A 23,790-nucleotide genomic window follows, 5' to 3' on the forward strand; every position below is an offset into this window, starting at 1 on the left:
AGTACAGCATATGGACCTTTTACAACACTCTGCCTTTTACAAATTGCACATTTAAACTAAGTTATCTAATCTCAGATAATTAACAAACAAGCTTTTCCATATTAAGTATATATATATATATATATATGTATTGCACCTGTCAAGAATCTGTCTCTCTCTTTTCCATTCAAAGGCTTCTTAGCTGTAGCTGCTTCATCTTCCACAGTTGCCACATAGTCTAAGAGTCTGGATACCAGCATTACAACCCAGCTAATCATAGGAATGTCTAGAACACCTTTAAAATAAGACAAATTGATTAAGTGATTCAATATAAAAAACTTCAGCTAAGAACAAGAGTGATGGGAAGGGGCATGGCTCATTAGTAGAGCATCTGCTTTGCATACAGAAGGTTCCAGGTTGAATCCACAACATTTCCAGGTAGGGCTTAGAACAGAGCTTTCCAAACTGTGTGTCGTAAAACATTAGTGAGTTGGCTGCAGTGTGTTGCGCAAACGCTCCCTGCGCTCCTCCTAGGACTGGAAAGGGATTAGCTTAACCTCCGGCTAGTAAAACTGAATTACTGTGTCATGAAATGAGGCATGTCTAAAAAGTGTGTCACCAACATGAAAAGTTAGAAAAGCTCTGGCTTAGAATGTCCCCTGTCTGAAAGCCTGATGAGCTGTTGCCAGTATGTCAACAGGACTGAGGCAGAATCACTATAAGGCAGTTTCCTATGCCCCTATGGAAACAGAGTAAAGGATGTTTCTACAGCCATTTCAACAACAGTTTATGTTTCCCTATGCATTGTAAGCCTTGAAGTATGTAGAAAAGGTGCACATTCAAACAGGTCAGGGAAAGTATTCTTATATCCAGAATGAGTATTTTGACCTTAGGACCAGGGCCTAGTGATCTGTGCATGCACAGGAGTTTTCCAGACACACTTTGTACTGCAGCACCTTATACTCCTCCCAATCCTCACATTTAGGGGATCTCATAGAAGATCAATCAATGAGGCTGCAGGAGGTGGGGCGGAATGGCCAATCCCTTTTTCTGTGATCAGACTGAAGCACAGGCAGCTTAATCCAAGCTATGGCACTGTGCACCCTTGAATGGCTGTTTAAACCAAAATGCAACAAAACAAATCCAAAGCATTAAATGTCAGACCAAAAATGAATCATTTACTTCTATCACATGTCATTACCACAAAGTCCTCTAAAGGTATTTTGTACCCTATTCAAAATACATAAAAAATTAGCCAGCAGGTAGAATAGATCATTCTCTCTTTCTCCCCACACTGCAAGCAAAGCACAACCCTTTGCATCAATTAAACTTTCACCTGACCTACAAAAATAATCAAAGTAGCAGTCAGAGATAGTGTTTTAAATACCAAAGTTGGTGAGGAAAAATATTTCATGAAAACTACATAAATCTATATTACCTTCTGTGCATCTGTGGGTGGGTAGCTGAGGTTGAAGAGGGGACAACAGGTTATCCAACAGATTCAGCAAACTTTCTAAGACACCAGTATTGCTGAGTGATCTTTGGCCAATGCAAGAAAGTAACATGAAGACCCTAAATATATACATAAAAAGATTTTTTAAAAAACAAGACCCTTTGAGATGCAACTCAAATTCATAAGCAAAGTCATAGTACCCAATCTGACAAAACTTCATTGCTGCATTTGGAAAGAGAAAGACAACCAGAGGGAAACACTGTTAGAGTCGACCAAATAACTAAATTAACCGTTTCCTCTTCTTCTAGTTCCTCATGAGTAAAGATCAAAATCAAAGTGTAACTATTTGGTACAGAGTATTTAGAGCCACTAACAAGTTAATGGAAACATCCTAGGCCAAATCAACTAATATATAGATTCACACTCCAAAATAAATATGGTTACGACAGCTATAAGGGTGTCAATTAGATCTGATGTGTTGGTGGGTGGATGTAAAATCCTTCAAGCTTTTTGCCTATTCTACCTAATTTCATGGAATAAATCTTTCCAAGTACTGTTTTTAACTGAAAAGTAAAAACAAGACATCTTATAAAGTACCTGTCCTGTGGAAAAATGAGAAGTTGCTCTGAATTATACAATTCTTGAAGGACGTTTGAAAGGAACTGCCCCCACCACCTTTCACCACCACACAGCTGAACAAGCAGAAGGCCTGCATGCAGGCGTATCTTTGGAGTCCCACTGATGCACAAGTGCTTGAACAATTCTTCACAAGCTTGAGCATGAAACGTACTTTGCAGAACCACAGGAACAGAGTGACCTTTAAAGAAATCAACAAAACATCAATTGCAAGTAGTATTCTTTGCACAGTAAAAGTTATCTAAAGGTTGCTTCTAAAATTTAATATAAACTACATAATTCTGTCCATTTAATATAAACTACATAATTCTGCCCATTTAATATAAACTACATAATTCTGCCCATTCTGAGAGTGGCAGATGCAGCTGATGGACTATATGCAACTGGCCGAGATGACTGGTAGAATCCGAGACCTGGGAGAGGAGAGGGTTGAGGAAGACTGGAGGAAATTTAAGATTTATTTACAAAAATATTGTAATTTGGTTGAATGTTAAGAAGGATGCTAGATCATAAATAATTGCCCACCACTGAATTAGATCTAATTTGACGATAAGTGAGATTAAGGAAAATACAAACTTTTTGGAGAATTGCTAGATTTTATTTAAATGAGCAGAGATAAGATTGCAAACAAGTGGGTAATTTGCTTGGAAAAAAATTTTGTAACGATGTAAGTGCGAGCGGGAGACGTGAGGGAGTCCAAAGAAGTGACGAAATTATGTTATGATATAAGTAATGTTGTTTATTATTTATGCATTTGTATTTAAAAAACTTTAATAAATATGTATTAAAAAAAAAAAAATTCTGCTCATTCTGCATCAACTTCAATGAGGTTCCCCCCTCCCTTAGATGTGAGAAAGAACACAAACACTTGCCCAGAACGCTTCCGCCATGGATACTGTAAACTGAAAACTTATGTGAATTCTTTTACTTTTTTTTTGCCAGGCAGTGGTTCAGAAACTGTGCGCTTTCTCCATGCATCAGCAGGTGAACATTTTAAAGACAGACTTGACCACAAGGCAACTCCTAATTCCCCATTTGAACTGGTTATTACTCAGAGTACAGTAACTCATCGCAGCCTAGCACCTAGCCTTTATGCATACTGGGAACATGATGGTGAGGTCCCTGTGAACCGGAGGCAGGCAAATGCTGTCTCCATCATTGTGGCAATAGGTTTCTTAGGGACACAAGCAACCCTCATTTTGCACACATTCAAAATACATGCGACCATGCACACGCAGGTCGTTTTCGGATGTGGAAGAGGGTGGGGCAGGCTTTTCCACTGATGCACATGACAACCAGGAATGCAGCCCCCCCCTCATGGAGTTTGCCTGCACTTTTACACTTTTGTCTCATTCATTTATCTTGAAATGTGTATCTGTTGTGTGTGAAAAATAACAGAATGTTCTACATAGCCCCTAGCCCACCAACAGTACTGTAGGAAGCATACGCGTACATGTCCAGCACTGACAATGAATTAACAAGCAAGCTTAGAATTCCATACTTGTCAAGAAATATAATTAAGCTACCAACCATTGGAAGAGTGGAGCAAACTAAGTAAAGTATCCAACAGGTATCGGATAATAGTGCGCAACTGCTCCGTGGAGGACATCTGAATCAGCTCTTTGGGATCACTTTGTTCCTTGAGAATCTTCCTGCTTGCACCTAGAGCTACTTTGAGCCTCTGCACAGCGTGATGAGCTAAATTTAGCTGTAGCTGTAGCTGAATGCAGTCTTGATAAGCAGAAAATACTCGACTGTCTTCCTCTACTGCTTTATCTGGCTTTCGTAGAAAATACTGAGCATTGTTAGCACTGTTCAACGGAGGAAGATCAATGCTTTGCAGAAGTGTTTCAAGCCTATGGCAGGCTAAATTATACCTGTAAGAGTGGGGACAGGGGGCAAAAGACACCTTTAAATTAAAATTCATTAAGAAACACACCCCATCTAAGAACTAAAAGAAACAACATATTTTAACTTCACACACTCATGCCTCAATACTTTAGTTTAAACAAAGCAATGAACAGGAGGATATATCTGTATCTATCTGCTGTGTGTGTGTGTGTGTGTGTGTGTGTGTGTGTGTGTACGCTTGCTGTTACAACTTTAAAACTAACCCTGAACAATACATTTCCAACACCTCATCTTACCTGCACTGTATGTCTTCCTGCAACGCAACCATCATGGCTAAGTGTTGATCAATTTCTGGCTGGTTTGCAGATTCAACTTCTCCTCGTAAAGGATCATGCATAATCTTCAGCTCACTTTCCAGTGGCAAAATATATGTGTGCCCATAGTAAAACCCTAAAGGAATTTTGGCTCTTGCATTTGTACTTCCATAACGACCAATGACTGTAATCTAAAATGAAATGAAAGACAATGAGACCTTCAGTGTAGTTTCATAGTTTTGAAACATGAGAAACATGCAACAACTGGGCATTAACTACATGTAAGAACATTTATAAATCCATCTGATAAGAGACAGCATTTTTAAAAAAAATTACCTTCATGAACCTGCAAACGGGTGGTGGTATTAAATCATGCAGAATGAGAGAATGGGTGCTAATATCTGTAGCAACCACTAGCCTCCTTCCATCAACTTCTTCACCAAGTGTCCAGATATCAATTGACAAGGAAGCAAGATCACCACAAGTTGGAATCAATACATCTGTCAATAAAATGGGTCTGCCAAAATCCAATGTCACAAACCTCCTTGCACCTTTAAAAAAAAGTTAGGTTTGATGTCAACACTTAATAGATACAGTGAGCTCGAAGTGCCAATGCTAAAAGGGTAGTCTCAATCAAAACACAAACGAAGAACATAATAAACAAAAATGCACTTCCAAAGCTATTTAAAGATTTTTAACCTCACTAAAGAAGTTACTTTTGTAGTAGCTATCACTGGCACAGTTTGGACAATCCTTCAAACTATGGTTAGGTGAATTATGAACAAGCTGCAGGCTTGAACACTCTTAATTTCATATGACAAAGCAATCTGCTTTTAAACAGAAGAGTTCAAAATTAGACAGTTCTAAATCATGGCTATACTTAAAGTAGCTCTGGGCTATTAATTCCCAATAGCCTATAAAATATCAACTTTGAACATTTTTGCATTAAAGGAAGATAACAGCATTTACCTGAATGCATTCGCTCTATAATGATGGACTGATGAGGTGGAGGCTGAAGAAAATGGGAAGCATGTGATATTGCAAGAGCAAGGCCAGTCCCAAGTGGATTCTGAAAAAGGGGAAATTAACCAATATATCAATCAATGCATTTTCTATTAGTCATTACCTTAAAGCTCATGCAAAAGTAAAGGGAGGCAAGCTTTTGGAAACTCAAACTTGAAAACCTCAACAGTTAACACTGCATATGGATTAGTTTATTAGCACACCAATGGAAAAGATTCAAAGCATTAACGAGCTATCTATTTACACTGAAGCTTCATTATGAAGAATTTTAGCTTAATAGATGTGGGGATATTATATAAAGGACCTTTAACAGTACTAGCTCTCAAAACATACTGACTACACCTTGAAAAATAGGCAAACTAGCAATCACTCAAAGTAGTTCCTATCATTAACATTAGTTAGACTGGAATTTCATGAAAGCTCTTCTGTTTAGTTACCGTTCTGGACTTGTTTGCATTTTTGTTGTGTGCAGAAAGGTTAACTGGTGGAGGATCAATGACTGAGCCCGGGAAAAGCTGTGCAAGCTCTGCATTGATAACAGCAGAAACTGCCTCATTAGGTGGTGTTAGAGGCGGAGTCATGAACAGGGGGGTTGTTTTAGGAGTGGGCGGGATGACATCCGACGGGTGAATGAAGAACCCTGGGGCTGCTACTGAGTTGGAAGGCACAGAGTTGTGAACAGGACCAACTGCTGATGCTGCTGCAGCAGCTGCTGCTGTTGTCTGATGTAGTTTTGCTTCCAGCTTTGCTTTCTGCAGGGAAAATAAAAGCAGCATATGTACAGTAGGGCCAGTGCTGCCTCTAGGAAGGCACTAGCAATAAAAGCATTAGCAACAAGCAGCATGAACAGAACAAACAAAAAAGCAAATAGCCTCAGCTTTTGTTTAAACTCATACCAAAGGTTACTACCAAAAAAGATGCAAAGTAGCACAAAAAGGTGATAAACAATGCAAGGGGGAAAAACGGGATTTATAAGAACTAACATTTAAAAATTCACCTAAATTCAATTCAGCATGTGGGTTAGAGAGACAGACTCATGTACCAACCATATCAACTGAAGCAATCCACTTCAGAAGTGATGGCCCAATTCAGCTATATGCATTTAGTCCAAATGTATTAATTGGAATTTTGCTTAGGATTCAAGGCTTAAATCCAAATGGAGTCAGAATGATTACAAGGTGGCTCATACATTCATATATCAAGGAATCCAATATGTACTGTGAGACAGCAAGTGGATACTTCCCCACTGTGAATACAACCTAACATTCATATATCTATGTACTAATATGCTAGACTCTGTGACACATCAGAGAACCTTGAGGGAGGCACACACCTGAAAACACATCATATATACAAGATTCTCAGACAGATGTGTGTGTGAAAACATTTTAAGAGTACACTGCCCCAGCTTGCACACTTGGAAGTAAATTCTACTGAAATCAATAAACTTATCACAAAAATGCACTTAAAATGGTGCTCAGTCTTAATATACTTTTGTTTAATTGGGCTGTGTACAGCTCTAAGAAGTTCAAACTGTAAAATTTGACCATCAATAGGATTACAGGCTTAAACAGTACAAAGTAATATGGCCCATCTGGATTTTAGCTAAAGCAGACATTTGTAGGAGCAGTACATCTTTCCACATCTTTCCTCTTTGTTAATCCTGTAAGATTCATGTTGCATAGCTCTTACTAATCAGAGGCCTGTGTGTTTCGTACTGAAAGAAATCTAACTGTATTTTCCACCTTTATCTCAGATTAGAAAGAAAAATCTGGAAATACCTATGTGTAAATTAATGTTCACTTAAGCTGCAAAATTCCTATACGTGTGGAATACCTTTTCTTTTTGTTTAGGGATTCAAGAACAACTCATGTGCACTTTGTATTTTTGTACTGATTTGAAGTGGCTTCTATGCTATCCTCTGGAGATGTACTCTTGCTGAAAATTTTTGATTTTTTTTTTTAAGAGAGAGACTTTTTGTAACTATGGTAACTACTCTCTCAGCTTTTGAAGTTTAGAGACATCATGAAAGAGATGGCCTCCAACCTGTTGCTGAAGCTTCAAAAGCTGCTGCTGTTTCTCTTGAAGCACTTGGAGCTGTTGCTCGGCTGAGGCCATTGCATGAGAGAGAGACTGCAAAGCTACCTGGGCCGCTGAACTCAGTGCTGTCGAGGCTTCCCCAACTGTCCCAGATGAGAGGCCACCAACTGCTGGGGTAACCCCGAAGGTACTCACTGGCATGAAACAAAGAAACAAAAAAACATGTATGTAGAAAAGCAGCACACCAAGCATTCTTCTAAATATGCATTCCAGTAGTATAAATACTAAAAATGAAAGCAAGCTCAAAAGAAAAAAAGAAAGGGGGGAAAAAAGCCAGTCGCCAGAGAACATTTACTTTTCATCACAAGATTTACCATTTTATGCAGCTTTTTTTCAAAATTAAGTTTGCAAAAGCAAGCAGGGAAATTAAAATACTGATATACCCAAATACACACATTTTTCTCATCACATACACTTTGGTCTGGTTTTAAAAACTGAAGTGAGGGCTCAAGTTAACCACTGCATTCTAGGGATCTTTTTATCGGTCTAGTGTGGCTGGTTAAGAAAGTAGTAATAAAATGTATATACCAGTAAACGTACTTGCATCGTCCCTTTCTATTCTTGTTCCATCACTAGTCGAGACGCAAGTAAAGTGCAGAGGTTCAACTTCCAGGAGACCAGTGAGGGAAGTAAAACTACCTTCAGCTGCTGCACAGCTACTGATCTTTCCGTTTCCTGAATTAAAAAAGCAATTATTGTTTAATTTACTTTCAAAATTACTAGAAATAAGACCGTAGTAATCAATATGGGCTATGGACACCCCAACAAATGCACATGGAAAGTTATTCAGTGTTGTAGCATTCAATGTGTTGCCCAATATCCTGTCTGATGCCGACATCCAGTATACTAGGCTCAAGTTAACGAGATTCCAGATGTTTTCCCCTTCAAGCATGCAAAGTAAAATTCTACAAACTTGGATAGGACCCTAACGACCATGTGTGGACTTGCACTCAAAATATCAGGCTTTTCTGGACTTCCTTTCCTTGTGCAAAATTGCTCCTGAGAGCAGAGGGGCCCTTCAGAATGCTGCAGGACATGGCACAGAAGTCCCAAGCAGGAAGGGAGAAATTGAATGAAAATCGGCAACCAACAAAAAACATCCTTATATGAGCTGGAGTACCTTTTGCTCATGCAAGGCCATCTTTGTATCCAAGCCATTAAAAACCAACGTGATAAAAGCAAGAATTTGATCTACCTATTTAGATATCTTGAAGGAACATTCTTTGAAAAATAGTCAACTACCAGAGGTTATACATTTGAATTATTAAGTAAAACTGGCCATTTGGCACAAATATGAGAACACTAGGGGCTGCACTTGCTAACCCACTGCCATTTCCCCCATATTAACCCCATTCAACTACTAAACTATTTTCGGCTTTGCAACTTCTCTTCTCTTTTGCAGCCCCACTTCGCACTCATTTTTATTTTCATGCCCATGCCTTCCCCTCCTTCTGTTCAGTTACAACACTGCACAAGGAAGGTTATGTAAATGTAAAGAAGTTATTGCAAAAGAGTACAACATTGATTTTGAAGATCTCCCAGCTATATTAGAAGCAGATAGTACCATCTGATCTATGTGCATACCTGAGAGAACATCAGATAAGTCAATCTCATCTGACTGTACACCAATGCTGCTGTTATAGATATTCTTACAAGAAGAGCCACTCATTTCCAAATCGAAGAGCACCGGATCAAAAGGCGAACTATACAATCCATATCTGGAAAGAGAAAGACAATTCGGCCTCTTAACTGATGTGAAAAAGTGCATATTTGATTTATGGGATATAACTGACAAACTTAAAGTTCATAGGACTTCCAAACTGGATCACAGTTGAGTACTGGATTTCTTCCACATCTTCCAGATTGTTGTTTCAGGAAATAAGGGACTAATTGGTTCATTGCATCAGTTAAAATGTTTCACAGAACCATAGTGGTGCAAACAAAAATTATGAGGCATGTTTATTGCTTTGAAATATAAGGGAGCAGAGCTTCCATTATACAATGCTGCTGCTCCTTCAATCTGTCAGCAGATTCTTGTTAATTTTGCCCAAGAGGAGGCAACACCTCTCTTGATTATGTTGCTGCTGTTATTAATATTTTTTTATTTCATTTCTGAATTGCTTCTCATGAAACACCCCAAAGAGATTATTACATATTAGCACCTACTGTATTAACCCCTTAGACTTGTTCCCAACTGAAACCACGTGCTGATAAGTTTAGAGAATATCTGATTCTGTTTCCTGGTTCCATTGCTCTCTCTGCCCCATTCCACCTACTCTGTGAACCAAACTGCAAACGCTACTGATGAAGATGCCTAGAAAACACAACTTAAGGCAAGTTAGCAGAAGAATGTATGCTATTAATTGCCTTCCTCTCCTCACTCTGTTGTTTCCTACATACCACCCAAAATCTCCAAAGAAAAAGAAGAGTTTGGATTTGATTTCCCACTTTATCACTACCCAAAGGAGTCTCAAAGCGGCTAACATTCTGCTTTCCCTTCCTCCCACACAACAAACACTCTGTGAGGTGAGTGGGGCTGAGAGACTTCAAAGAAGTGTGACTAGCCCCAGGTCACCCAGCAGTTGCATGTGGAGGAGTGGAGACGCGAACCCGGTTCCCCAGATTACAAGTCTACTGCTCTTAACCACTACACCGCACTGGCTCTCAGAAGATTGGGAGGGATGTGGCAGGAGGGCTAATACAATGCTAAGATGTCACCCTTACTTTAAAAGCTGCTACTGTGATCAATTTAACATATATACTAATGCCTTTTGTTGATATTTTTGTGCTATGGATTAGTGAAAAGGCTTGTTCATAGAATCATAGAATTGTAGAATATAGCCCTGATCCTGACAAAGGGAAAATCCACACTCCTATTACTGAAGTAGGAAGAACAAAAATAGCACAAGGACAAGCACATTTACACACACACTGAAAATAGAGCACTGAAAAATAAAACAAGAGCTATTAACATGTTCATTTTTTCAAAACGTGCTTGGTATACAGATACTTTCAGCTACCTTGTCTGCAGTAACGCTTCCATGGGTGTTAACCGGTCCTGTAACTGTCTGGACACTGCAGTTAGCAGGGATGCACAAGCTGTACTGCAACCAGCTAAATCTTCATCCTTTACATAGTTCAACAATACAAAATACCAATATACAGATCCTAGAGGGAGAAACCCACCAACAATCAAGTTTAGTAACTAATCATCATCATCATCATCTCCATCTTCACAACCAAAACTGCGTTTAAACATATGTTTATGGAAAAATGACCAATGATTAGGTTAGCAAATAAAATATTCTCTGTTATAAAAGGTTTTCTTTAGCTTGCAAATATTTGATGTTTGTCTTCAGAGAGCATTCCATGAGGTCATAACAAATCATGAGTATATAGTTAGGCTTTAACTACTTAATAATTGGAGCCTAAATTAGCATACAGATGCTGCATACGGACAAGAAGCCTGGAACACAGTGCTAAAGTTGATGTTATTGCCTGCATGAACTGGCAGCTTATTAAAGAGGGGGGATAAAACATGGAATTAGATCCAGAAACTAAGCCCACCAGGCAAAAACTTAATCCCAAAAAATGACAAAGTATGCATGCACAAAAATAATAAATGAAGCTCACCTCCAGTTGCAGCTGCAGGTAAATAAGATATATTGCCAAGCAAAGCCTTCAGAAGGATCGAGCCAAATCCTTGTTGACTTGGCTCAAATTTCCCATTGCTACAAAAATATAAATTTCATTTTATTATTTTGCTTTAATACAGAGCACATACTGCTTGCTGGCAAATATTCTATGGATGTTATTGCATAAATGTGTTTCTCAGGGGAGGAGAGGCTCTGTAGAGAACCAAAGAAAATTCTACTTTTCAGTTCTATTAAGGGGCATAATTAGAATCATTAATATAGAGAAAGTATGCAAACAAAAGTCATATTACCAACCTTATGCAAAGAGCTAGAAAACGTGCACATTTGTGTGCTATGCTTCGACCTGCTTCAAAGAAGCACACACGCACTATATCAAAGAGACACATCCTTGCTTTAGACAGTAAGCTCTCATTTGCTTCTTTTGAACTGAAAAACAACAACAAAGCAAAACAAACTTTAAACCAAAACACTTACAATTTAAAATGTTTCCTAAGACAAAAGTGAAATTCTTCTACCTGCCCGGTCCATTAGACTGAACTCCTGCCAGCCAACATAAGATATCTAACACAAGACTTTGAGCATGCTCCGTCACAACTCCATCTTCCGCCTTTTTGCAGAGGGTGTTCAGAAGTCTTTCATGGAATTCTGAAAACTGCAACATAGCACACCGCTGAACTCTGTGGAGGGAGAGAAAGACAAGCCACAGATGTAAACCACTGAAGTGAAAGTTGCTGACATTAAACATCATTATTTTAAGATTACAATGCTCAGGTCCATTCCCTAAGCCTAAGGAAACGAAAACACACAGGGTTTTATTTTGTTTTCATTTCCTTCTCTTTAGCTCCCCTTACAGAAGCCTAGAAGTTTACCTCTTGAATTTACAAAGCACAACTGCTTTAGGCAAAAAAAAAAAGTTACTCTAAGAGCTACTGTAGAGTTGCCCTGACTACATAAGCATAAGGCAGCTATGGCCAGATGTCCTGGTGGCTAAGAAGCCAGGTCTGTGCACTAACAGTGACAGAAGTGGCAAAGGCCCATTTTCTGAAACATTTTATTTTTCTAACAAGCCATTCCAATGCACACTTGCACTGAAACAATACAACATATGACTGAAAAGCTTCTCTGCTTTTACAGAATGGAGTTTGGACTTACAGCTTTGTGAATTCTTATTTGAATCAGCATAAAAATGAGAAAAATTAACAGAATTCTTTTGAAAAAGAATTTTTAACACATATCACTCTATAAAAAGGTTGAATCCCTAAATATCAAACTCACCTTTCCTTTGAAACAGATGTTTTTTTAAATCTTCTAATTGTTACAGAAACTTCTTGAAGCAAGTCGCACCCACGGAGGTTGTCAGATTTCCGTGATGAATTGCTGACTTCTGTTTTATTAGAGGACTTGTCCTATAATTTTTAAAAATATATAAAAGAACCACAGACATTTCAAAAGTAATATTCCACATGCTCACAATCATTTTTCCCCTACTCCTAATTGGGAAGTTCATATAAAAACAATGGCAGTTATTAAAACCAAAATCACATGCTTTACAAACATTAAAATGGCCATTTTTAAAAACAATGCAATTATTTTCTTGACAGAATGGAAGTATAAAGTTCTAATGCCAGAAATCAAGTAAGTTCAGATCTGTGTCTATTTATTTAGTTTGCAACTTCCTTTTAGCAGCTATACCGAGGGAGAGGTTTTAAAAAATATAAAACAGTATTTACTGAAGTCATCATACACCACAGATAAGAAACCTCAGGCTTGGGGTCCTTGGGATTCTTACCACCCATGCCCCCACCATCACCACATTCCTCAATGGCCCTGCTTCAATGCATTTGTCTGGCTAGAACTTCTGCTTCAATTGTGATAATGCCTCTTGCATGGATGAAAGATAGAAAGGCGTTTGTGTGTACGGGTGCGCTCCCACATATGCGTGACTGACTCTCGTGCAACCGTGTATATGTGTAGCACCAGGAAATTCAAACCCAGAAATGGCAGGGGAGAGTTGCACAGTCCTTGTAGCTTGCGAGGAGACCCTCCCAGGAACCCCAAAAAGATGTCAGTGACGTCAGAGGAAGCCCGAAGAGACGGGAGGTGCAGCAGGGCTTTATTTACATTGCTCAGCCTCCCCACCTAACAGCTGATGTGCAGCCGCTTTCCCACACGTCTTCCAGCCTCCTGCCTGCCCCAGAACTTTAATTATCGTTGTGGATATTTTGGGATACAATATTTTTAGTATGGATTGAAGAGAGCATGACAGATTTCTACTTTAAATGATTTCACTGATGTGCACAGGGGCCCAGACTGTAATCCCTGCATAAATGGGGGGAGACCTATATATAAAAATCTCTGGTTAGAATGGAGCCTACTGTGCAGAGGTAGCTGTCACATCCCTCCTATCACTAGCATCTCTCCTCTTGAACCTTGCCTGCAAAGGAATTAGGCACTCTCTAATGTCTGATTCAAGCGAAGGCAGGAATGAATTGGCGGGTCAGCGTGAGGGTTCCATAAACTTCCTTCAAAACATCCCACGTTTCTCTCCAAGCACATGGGGAGATCCAGCCAGATGGGCGGGGTAAAAATAAATTATAATTATATTATTATTATTATTATTATTATTATTATTATTATTATTATTATTTACAGATAGGTAGCCGTGTTGGTCTGCCATAGTCAAAACAAAATAAATTTTTTTTCCTTCCAGTAGCACCTTAAAGACCAACTAAGTTAGTACTTGGTATGAGCTTTCGTGTGCATGCACACTTCTTCAGATATACTTCTTCAGATACACTGGTGACTTCTGTTTCAGTGTATCTGAAGAAGTGTGCATGCACACGAAAGCTCATACCAAGTACTAACTTAGTTGGTCTTTAAGGTGCTACTGGAAGGAAAAAAATTTTATATTATTATTATTATTATTATTATTATTATTATTCCATGAATTGTTAAGTTTGGCTACATCAACTACAATCATAGCCAATAGTATCAAATCTGCAAATACTGTTGATTCTTTTTTGTTTGCAGATAAATAACAGTATGTGAAGTGGGTGGTGGGTGGGTGGTAAGGTAAAGGACCCCTGGACGGTTAAGTCCAGTCAAAGGTGACTATGGGGTGTGGTGCTCATCTCACTTCAGGCCAAGGGAACCAGTGTTTGTCCACAGACAGCTTTCCAGGTCATGTGGCCAGCATGACTAAACCACTTCTGGCGCAACGGAACACCGTGAGGGAAACCAGAGCGCACGGAAACGCAGTTTACCTTACCGCTGCTGCAGCGGTACCCATTTATCTACTTGCACTGGCATTCTTTCAAACTGCTAGGCTGGCAGAAGTTGGGACAGAGCAACGGGAGCTCATTCCGTTGGGCAGATTTGAACAGCTGACCTGCCGATCAGCAAGCTCAAGAGGCTCAGTAGTTTAGACCACAACGGCACCTTATTCCCCCATCCAGGGGAATATTGAACAAAACAACACACATTTTATGAATTCCATATGTGGATTGTACCCACCTACAGAATTCTAAAGGTTCCACATTTTACTCTTACCACCTCTATGTTAGCTTAAATATAAATTACACAGTTGATGCTTCAGTTCTAACAGATGGGCTTTTTCAGCAACTGGCTGGTTGAGCAGCAGCAGCAGTTTTTTGACCATGCTTTCTCTATATGTTATTTAAATACCTTGCCTGCTGCAACTTTTGCCAGAAGTGAGGCAAGTGAATGACCCTTGCTATTCTGAGGTTTTAGAGATGGTATCCTTACAACAGGCCAGATTCCACCATTGCAGATCTCTTCTGTTCCTCTGTCATTCACTGCTTTCACATGAATTAAAAAAGAACGGTATTTTCCACCTGCCATACCTAGAATAAGACAAATAGACTATAAGCATAATCAACAAACTCTTTAAGACTTATTTTACACGTATATTTTCCTAGCAGGTACCAATTAACACTTTGTTAAAGGTTTTTCCCAGAAATGAAGAGACAATTAGTTTTCGATTCTAAGGGTTACTGGGGATTATCTGTTAATTTCCAGAAAACTCACATTTTTCAGTTTCATTCCAAAATATTCCAGCAAAAAAATTACCTTTAACAAGCTTTGGACTTGTTAGTGTCAACATTCCAGCATGCCCTGATAGATCAAGACCAGTAGCCAACCATACAGGACCACACAAAATATCTTCTTTATGATCCTCTAAAAAGGGACATAGTCGGGGGCCTTTTGGGGGGGAAAAAGTTCAAAAATAAGCCGTCTGTTAAAAAGAATACACAACTTGTTCAAAAAAGTTAATGACACTTAATTATTAGCTAAATAATAACCTGGTTCAGACATAATGAGGAACTATGATTTCCAATTACAGAATGCACTGGTGTAAGCCTTGGACTCATGCACAAGAAGAAACATAGAACTTTAAACTGTTTGCAGTAGCAATAGCTTCCCATTACATCAGAACTCATGGTACTGTTATGCATTCTACCTGTAGTTAATTAAAACAAATAATAAATCAGAATATCGAACCCGGATTTTATTCTTAACAAACCACAGTTTACAATAAACTATAGTTTTTGATTCAGATATAATGGGGGCTGGGAGTATAGATTATATATTCAGCTTTCAATCTCCTCCCCTTGTGCATGGAAGAGAGAGGGTGGTGAAATGCATAAGCCTAAGCTTTGCTGCAGCATGCTCTCATAATAGAAAACCACGGCCACTGAACCAGGCCACTGTGTTTTCCTGTAGTGTATTACGGTCTCAAAATCCCAGATATATATCAATTATTAATATTGTCATCATCGTCATCATCATATTTCTTATCTATCCTTCACCATGAGTTCCTAGCATGGGTTACAACAATTTAAAATACAATATTTAAATCAGTTAAAAACAGGTTATATTCAATAGAATAAAAAGTGTACAAAATAGGAAGTTGAAATGAGGAAGGGACTGACTTCAGCTGAATTTCAGAACATCTGATCAACAATTGAAAACTAAAATTCTTTATATTTTCTTATGTATTTCTCTTTACCCTGGACTTTGAAACCTGAGATATTTTAGAAACCTCCCCCATCTACTTGCTTTCAACACACTTATACAGGTGTTTTTGGTTCCCATGTACACCAACACAAGAACAATGAGTTGAGCCACATCTATCAGCACTATTCCCCTTATGTTGACTTGCTCCATGTAGTCCTTGCCCAGATATCCATGTGTATAGGTCAACTCTCCACAGGGAAGGGGCCTTGTCTCTAGGGTCTGTAGGGAAGGATGTAATTATACACCCAAAGCTTTTCACAGGAACTGTAACAGGCCTTGGAGATTTATTTATTTATTTATTTATCTATTTATTTATTTATTTATTTATTTATTTATTTATTTAGTTACTACTTTTCTACTGTTGGTCTTTTAATGCACTATTTTTGCTATCTGCTTTTACATTTGTATTACTTCAGTCTCTCGACATTGTTTTTCCTTAATGCTGTCATTATTTTTAGATGTGTTGTGTTTTAGATATTATGTTTCTTTTTAGGGATACTTTGGATTATCTATAAGGATTATGATGTTTTCTGCTCTTTTCCTGTGCTGTTCCTTCTGGTTATTAATAGTATTTGTCTAACAAATGGGTTACTCTGATACATCAACAAAGGGAGACAAAAAGCCAACAAATGTAAAGAGAGTAGTGTCAGCATTTTACTAGTTCCAATTAATGAGAATTGACTCTAAAACTTACAGAATACATTCACCCAACCTGTACATGGCAAATACATTTAAAATGGGCACTGTATGTAACTTACATTGTGTCTCCTCCACATCCATATTCTGCATTTCTTCATTCAAATCATCCAGTCCTTGTTTTCCATTCCTTTCAATTTCAATATTATGAGCTGGTGACAGAGGGAAAGCTATCTGTCTATCTACAGCTGCTTCTGAAGAATCAAAGACATTTTAAAAACAGGACTCACAACTATAGTTTTGCTTAAAGCCTTAACATTCCTGTTTATTGATTCTACTTGGAATTTCTTTTGGAATACAACACCAACTTCATAACAACTATACCAAGAGGCAACAGTATCTTGAAATATATTCATTGTTAGAGGCCTTCTAATTCCTAGGCAGAATCAACTGTTTCAAAATCAATATTAAACCTTTAGATAGCTGCTCTCTGCACTGATGGGAGAAAAGGTGTTAAATCCTTTCAGCACTACCACTAGAATTTAGGTTCTAATATATACTCAGGCAACGTTCCCCACTACTGCTGCCTTCAGTTATTGTCCATTCACTCGCAGATACTTCTAAGTGAGACTATACCAACTTAGACTCTTAACAATTAACATATGTGCAGCCATTTCTCTCTTTAGAATTCTTCACAGGTTATCCAGGAGATACACAAGTGTGCAAATGACTTCCAGCAGTAAGAAAATGGTACTAACAAATTTATCTCTGTTGCCTTTACGGTAATATAAGGGATGTCTGGCTTGCAGGGAGGAATTATTTTGAAGGCTTAACCTGACAAGAGATAAATAACCACACTACTGTAACCTTTTGCATCATGGCATTAAGGTAAAAAGCCAGAAGCTTTTTTTTTAAAAAAAAAAAAACCCAACTTATGTCAAATAAGAGAAATATATTCAGAGCAGCACACAATACTGTATCATCATTTTCCCCACTCCCCTGACAGGGTAAAAGAGATGTATACTCTATTGCCAGTGTGGTGGATACTGCTGCCCACTAAGGTTGCTTACCATTAAGTTTTGTTCCATCAATGGAATTAATGTATGACGATCAGCAACCGAACCTTTCTTTAAACATAATGACTGATTTTAAGAGGAGAAGGGACCATCGGTCTTACCTGAAAGGAATTTCTCTTGCATGTAAAGGTGGCCATAGGTCATTTTAAGTTTATGCCTGACTCAAGCAGTTGATATATCAGCAACGATAACAAGAACTGGCTTCAGCAACAGCTCGAGTCAAGCAGGAACTTAAAACCACCTGAGACCATCTTATGTGCACAGGAGGAACAAAGGGTAGTTCTGTTACCAGAAGGACTTCTGGCTGTGAAATATAAAATTCCCTCCCACTCCTTTCTCTGTGGGCCCCCTAAATTTGTTATTGGGGGGGCTTCCCCAACCCTCCAAAGAATATCTGGGGAGGGTGAATTGAGTGCATAAACAGAGGAGGGGGGATGTTTCACTGAACAGCCAGAGTCTTTGAATTAACAAAACTGCTTCATTGGACACCACTCAAAAGTGCTTTGGCAGTTGAATCATCGTTTAGCAGTGCTACCTTTAAATCCCTAAGTATTAATAAATTAATCCACTCTTGGCTTACCACTGACTTTCCCCAAGCCTGGAGCTTTGTTTTTCAATAAAGTCACTTGAATCTGTGGAATGTTTGTGATGTTTGAATTCAAAACAAATTTGAAGTTCACATGTCCAACCATACAGGCTTTTGGCAAGACCAATTCAAAAACATGTTCATCCCAGCTGTTGCTACAAAGGGAGAAGGGAGGAAAATCAGGAATTAAATGTGCCCATAATAAGAGAAAAATAAACAGCTCTATTTTGCTTTTGTACATATTACTGCTCTACAGAAGCAATGAATGTTTGGGCTTATAAGAGCATCTGCTTAACTGCATGCTGCTTTTCCACAATATTGTGCCCAAAGCAGCTTACAACTTATAACTGACATTTACAATATGAACCATATTTGAAGAGACTAGCTAAAGCAACAATTAAAGGTACATTCCACATCTGAAATGAAGGGTTTCCCGAGTGATTTAACTGGAAGCCTGCCTCATGCTTAGGATCCTTTCCTCATCACATATGGCCTCTGCGTCAGGGAGATCCAATGTTCAATGAGAAAATCCTTTGGTACAGGCATGGTTTATACCATCACTTATTTTACCTATCTGTTTGTAATTTCCAAGTCCGAGTATGCTGAGCTGCATCTCCATGATGCTGCTGGTGCAAGTGCTGCGGGTGCCGCCTTTGCTGCTGTTCCTGCTGAACCTCTACCCAACATGGAGGAACAGTGGCAGAAAATCGGGGTGTCAAAGTCTCAAAGCGGGTCAGCTCTACTAAAGATGTTAATGTTTCAAGAGAAAATGGCTGGTCCACCAGAAGATCAACTCCTGTTTATATGAGAAAGGTACAGGAGACTCAAAATACGAAATGACTATTCAGTTAATAGTTAACACAAGGATCAGAAACACAGCATTTTAACTTTAACTCTTTAGAACAGCAATAAAATCAGAAAGATACCAATTTCATCAAATCATAGGATGTTGTTAATGGCTTTTAAGAATACCGATACCTTTGCATTTAGGATTATCTTTTATCCTCCCTCTCTTTTATCAGAGGAGAGTCATCATTAGATACCACCCAGAATGTTTTTTCAGGTTGTTAATTTTCAACCCTTCAGTGCCCTGTGCCCTCCGAAATCTGTATCAGAAGACTGGAGGATGCCCCAGAGCAGATTTGGGCTATTCAGGGAGAGGCAGATGCAAAAAATTGGCTCCCTCCTCATTCCACTGATGGAATCACCAATGGATACCACCCTTGTTAAAAAAAAATCTGACTTGATAGCACAGTTCTACAAAATAATCAGACAATATAGCTTAATTTAGACAGACTTCAAGAATGTGTTTGTGTACACAATGCAGAAGTGAATTTAGTTTGATGGTTAACATTTGCAAAATGCACCGTTAAAGCATGCTTCAAATAAAACCCCTTACTAAATACTTATTTCATAAAATGTATATACTGCTTGTTGGTAAACAACAACAACAACGTCTCAAAATGGCTTACCTGTAATGCCTGGACTGGAAGGATTAGATAAAGGTTTTGTGCCTTCTGTTAACTGCTCTGCCACTTTAGAGAGAGATGCATCCACAAGTATATCAGCTTCATCAACATCATCACAAGTCCCTCCAATCTGGAGGAAATGAAGTTCTCCACCTGAGAACAGTTGTCAATTAAAACACAAGTTAAGATACATTTATTTAGCATAACACTGTTCTCAACCGCAAACTCACTAATAACATTAAAATTCTTTTCTAAATGTATCTGCATATTGCACTTAACATTTTATTTTTAGACACCCCTGGCCTAATTTTAGAAGACATACAAGGCAGCTTAAAATTCGCAACACAAACAAAATCAAATTCCCATTAAAATCACCAACACTGACAAATCACAAATGTTAACACGAAAGTCCAGCTTCCAAAGCAAAAACCAAAATAGCATTGAAAGGAAGACACCAAAGATAAACCAGCAAAGAGAGAACAAAATGCTTTTTGAAACAGACTAGTTTTTAGCAGTCACCTAGAACAACACAGTGATCCAGTCACTCTGTTATGAAAAAAGTACTGGTAGCCATTAGCTTCAGTGACTTTTTAAGAATTAGGTAAATTCATGGATGGTGGAGTTTTCAACCAGTATTAGTCACGGTAGCTAAACAGAATCTCTGAGTTGCTGGTTTTTCAAATTGCTTTGACTGAATTTCCAAGTATTGACAAATACAAAAAGGAAAAAAAGTTTCTCAAGCATAGAACCTTTGAGTTCAGAGAAGATATACTTCCACTTACCAGAAACTGCAGTCAAACAGGGAAAAGATACCATTACTTGCCCTGCTGCTACACTTCCATAAGACAGAGATCAGGAATGTATGACCCACAGGTCTAATTTAGCCCATTAGGTATCTTAATTTGGCCTGCAAGGCTGCTTCACCACAGTCATGCTTACCTACCCCACACCTGACATTATATGACTTCAAGTGTGAAGCAGGTCAAGTTGCTTTGAATGGATCCTTGACTGTTCCTCTGTCATAAAGCAAGGTGGCCGTCAGCACTAAATTTAGTATTAGAAACTGAGATATGAAAGCTAGGAGCTAAATGGCACCTTAAACCTAGGTTATGGGCACAACAACGGAATGTCTAGGCACTTTTTTATAACGAGAATACAAAGCTGAAAATGAATGAACTGCAGCTCAAATATTATGTTCATTTTTCACATGGTCCAGCCGTTCCCCTGCCCACCCCCTGATATTCTTAAGAGGGGCTCATCTCCAGTCTTCAGAGAGTAGCTGGAAGTGGGGAGGCAGAAAAAGGTCCTCCTTTCTTTCCACTCTGCAGTTTTAGTCTGAAATCTTAGGCGCAATACTGCGCCCAGAGCTCAGAAACTGTTCGCACTAATGAAATTCCCTGTCACAAAATGCACCTAGAACAATGGGAGTTTCAAACACTGACTAAATGTAAATTCAGTGCCAAGTACAAGCCCCACTGAGATCATCAGCCCCACTAAGAAGTTTCCAGGGTTTGCAGCTGTGCTGAATGTAAATTTAGTACCCACTGCAAGCCCTGCTTTCAGAATGGATCTTTTCAGCTGTGGCTTAACTTCAAGTCACAGCTGCAAAGATACTTCCTTTGTTGCATACCTGGTTCTCCACCTTGGCCCCAAGTCATCTGGTTGGCCACAGAGTTCTTAACTAAATAGATCTGTGGTAAAATACAGCAAGCAAGGTATTTCTAACAGCTGTTGAGCAATAAAGGGAACACAAACACCTGGGTTCTTAAAATACTGGTGATGAAAAAATGAAAATGAAACTTTTGTCATACTGAACACCTACCTCACTCGTGCTATTATGAACTACTTATCAGAATAACCTTCACAGCTAGACAGAACAACTCAGTTAAAGCTTTGTTTATGGTGATAAGCCATTCCCCATAATAAAGGGATTGAAACTTCACTTGTTTACTTCTCTCTGCTCTGTGGTATCCTCCTTGAGATGAAGTTACTAGAATGGCATAGTACATAAATCTATAATGTTTAATGAAGTGGCATCAATACTTCTATTCAGTTCCTTCCCATATGATTTTTAATGAAGAAGTTCCTATTTTTGCTCTTATAATACCCTTGGCAGATGTCCTCAGTGAGGCAGGGGGAATGGGAACAACACATTAGAACACAATACTCTTCCTTTTTAAAGGCTAACGCTAGGGATTTTACTATTTCCCTTGCTCAGGATCCTTTCAAAGCTGGTGATGTACCAACTCCCTAAACTGTCAACTTCACAACAGTTGCTTTGACTCTAAAGTCTGGCATAATCAAGTATTCTGATTATTAAACTGGAAGCAACTGGTATCAGTTAAAAGAAATTTGTCATTGTTCTGCAGCATTTACACACACAAACACAAACACACACCCCATTATGAAAGGTATATTTCAAGTGGGATTGATTTGCCAAAAGCAAGCACATTAGAAAAGCATTAGCAATCTCTGTATACATTCAAAATGTTACTATAAAATAAACAATAAAGCAATTAATCAATTGGGTGGAAATTTAAGAACTTTGGGGAGGGGCAGGGAATTGTGAAGTCTCTATTACAAGTCAGAATTTCAGCCAAAAATGGAGAACAAATCACCAAGCATCTATTTCCTGCTTCACAGCTCTGCAGCTTACCAGAAAAATCAGGTTAGCAAATATACATAAGCTTTGAAATACTATAAAGGGGCAACAGCCTCTTAGATTAAGCTTAGGGTTGCACACATAATACAACTGGCAGAAATGTAGTTTTATAGACTGACAGTATTCTGCTTATTTAAAAAAAACACCCTACAAATTCAAAGGACCATGCAATGCAATCTTATCTCTGTTGTACCTTCAACATTTTATTTGCAAACACTAAGAAGAAATCGTTAGTGGGTTCTTGTCAGGGTTTCCCCATTTCATTTTGCAAATTATTTCCTCTTATGTCCTAACTCACTTCGTTTGAAGCTAAGATTTGCTTGATAAAAAGATCATGTTTGGACAACCATATCTCATCTTAAGAAGCTAAGATATAATTGAGCCTTGTATACTTGCATGCAGCCACTTCTCCCTTTGCACAAATGGGGAGAGAAGCTTACAAGTCTTCATGTAATTATAGTCTCTCATTACGTCCAAATCAGGAAACCATAGTTAATGACTTCTGAACAAGCTAGGATATGAATCTATGGTTTCAAATCAAAATGGGAATTTCTTGTTAACTGAAGACTTCCCAGTATGTTTCCCTGCTTGCACGAAAGGACCAGCAAACCATGAGGTCCTGTTCATCATATCTCAGCTTAAGACATGCTCACTATAGGGAGAATACCAGCTTTTCCTTCTAGTACATATGGAAACTAATATTGCACAGTATGTCAAATACTTGTGTATCCATTTTCATGGTACATGTCAGGAAAACCCCATTAAAATTTTTATGGATTGGATCAAGCATTAGGCATATGTAAAGAGGCTGGCAGAAACTTATTTTATAGCCATTCCCCTCCATGACAGCCCCTCAGAAATACTCTATTAAGAGCCAAGGTACCTTGCTGTACGGGTGGGCTGTGGCCTATGAGTAGAACCTCCGCTATCAATAGTTTTCTCTGGGAATAATTCCTGTGGATCCTTCTTCCCCTCATGCCACAGCCCATCCATTCATCTGGGTCCCCCAACCGCATGGGAGGGGAACTGAAATCACCCCTGCAATGAATGTTTGTGGGGGGGTGAAATCTCCTTCTGTCAGCCCTGCTACACACACAACTATGTATACAACCCCCTAGTAATAACCAAACCATTATCCAAATGTTTCCTGCTAAACTGCTAACCCAGTACATTAACCATTTAGAAAGCAATAAATTCAATTCTGCATGACCTCAAATTGAACTTCAAAACACTTACTCATCCAAATAATAACTAATAACTACTTTTCATGCCGGGGTAGTCAACATGGTACCCCCCCCCCAGTGTTTTGGCC

At 38.7% G+C, this 23,790-nt stretch overlaps 1 protein-coding gene across 9 annotated transcripts in view; it reads right to left on the reverse strand.

Moving 5' to 3' along the window:
• BIRC6 (baculoviral IAP repeat containing 6) overlaps positions 1-23,790 on the reverse strand; it is a 143,779-nt gene that overhangs the window by 97,191 nt on the left and 22,798 nt on the right. For 4 of the 9 annotated variants that reach the window (XM_079969409.1, XM_079969415.1, XM_079969408.1 and 1 more), the window contains exons 11-32: positions 19,820-19,969; positions 18,918-19,143; positions 18,342-18,502; positions 16,808-16,939; positions 15,102-15,233; positions 14,697-14,875; positions 12,288-12,418; positions 11,528-11,689; positions 11,307-11,438; positions 10,990-11,087; positions 10,377-10,524; positions 8,941-9,074; positions 7,885-8,031; positions 7,303-7,490; positions 5,694-6,008; positions 5,203-5,302; positions 4,570-4,784; positions 4,216-4,424; positions 3,599-3,945; positions 2,030-2,249; positions 1,418-1,551; positions 137-274 (exon numbers count right to left, since the gene is read on the reverse strand). In XM_079969409.1, coding sequence (XP_079825535.1) covers positions 137-274; positions 1,418-1,551; positions 2,030-2,249; positions 3,599-3,945; positions 4,216-4,424; positions 4,570-4,784; positions 5,203-5,302; positions 5,694-6,008; positions 7,303-7,490; positions 7,885-8,031; positions 8,941-9,074; positions 10,377-10,524; positions 10,990-11,087; positions 11,307-11,438; positions 11,528-11,689; positions 12,288-12,418; positions 14,697-14,875; positions 15,102-15,233; positions 16,808-16,939; positions 18,342-18,502; positions 18,918-19,143; positions 19,820-19,969 — 3,798 coding nt within the window. The remainder of the gene's footprint in view (positions 1-136; positions 275-1,417; positions 1,552-2,029; positions 2,250-3,598; positions 3,946-4,215; positions 4,425-4,569; positions 4,785-5,202; positions 5,303-5,693; positions 6,009-7,302; positions 7,491-7,884; positions 8,032-8,940; positions 9,075-10,376; positions 10,525-10,989; positions 11,088-11,306; positions 11,439-11,527; positions 11,690-12,287; positions 12,419-14,696; positions 14,876-15,101; positions 15,234-16,807; positions 16,940-18,341; positions 18,503-18,917; positions 19,144-19,819; positions 19,970-23,790) is intronic. The other 5 variants (XM_079969410.1, XM_079969412.1, XM_079969414.1 and 2 more) reach the window with 4 other exon arrangements.

The sequence above is a fragment of the Podarcis cretensis genome, assembly GCF_951804945.1.
Source record: "Podarcis cretensis genome assembly, chromosome: 3".
Lineage (NCBI taxonomy): Eukaryota > Metazoa > Chordata > Lepidosauria > Squamata > Lacertidae > Podarcis > Podarcis cretensis.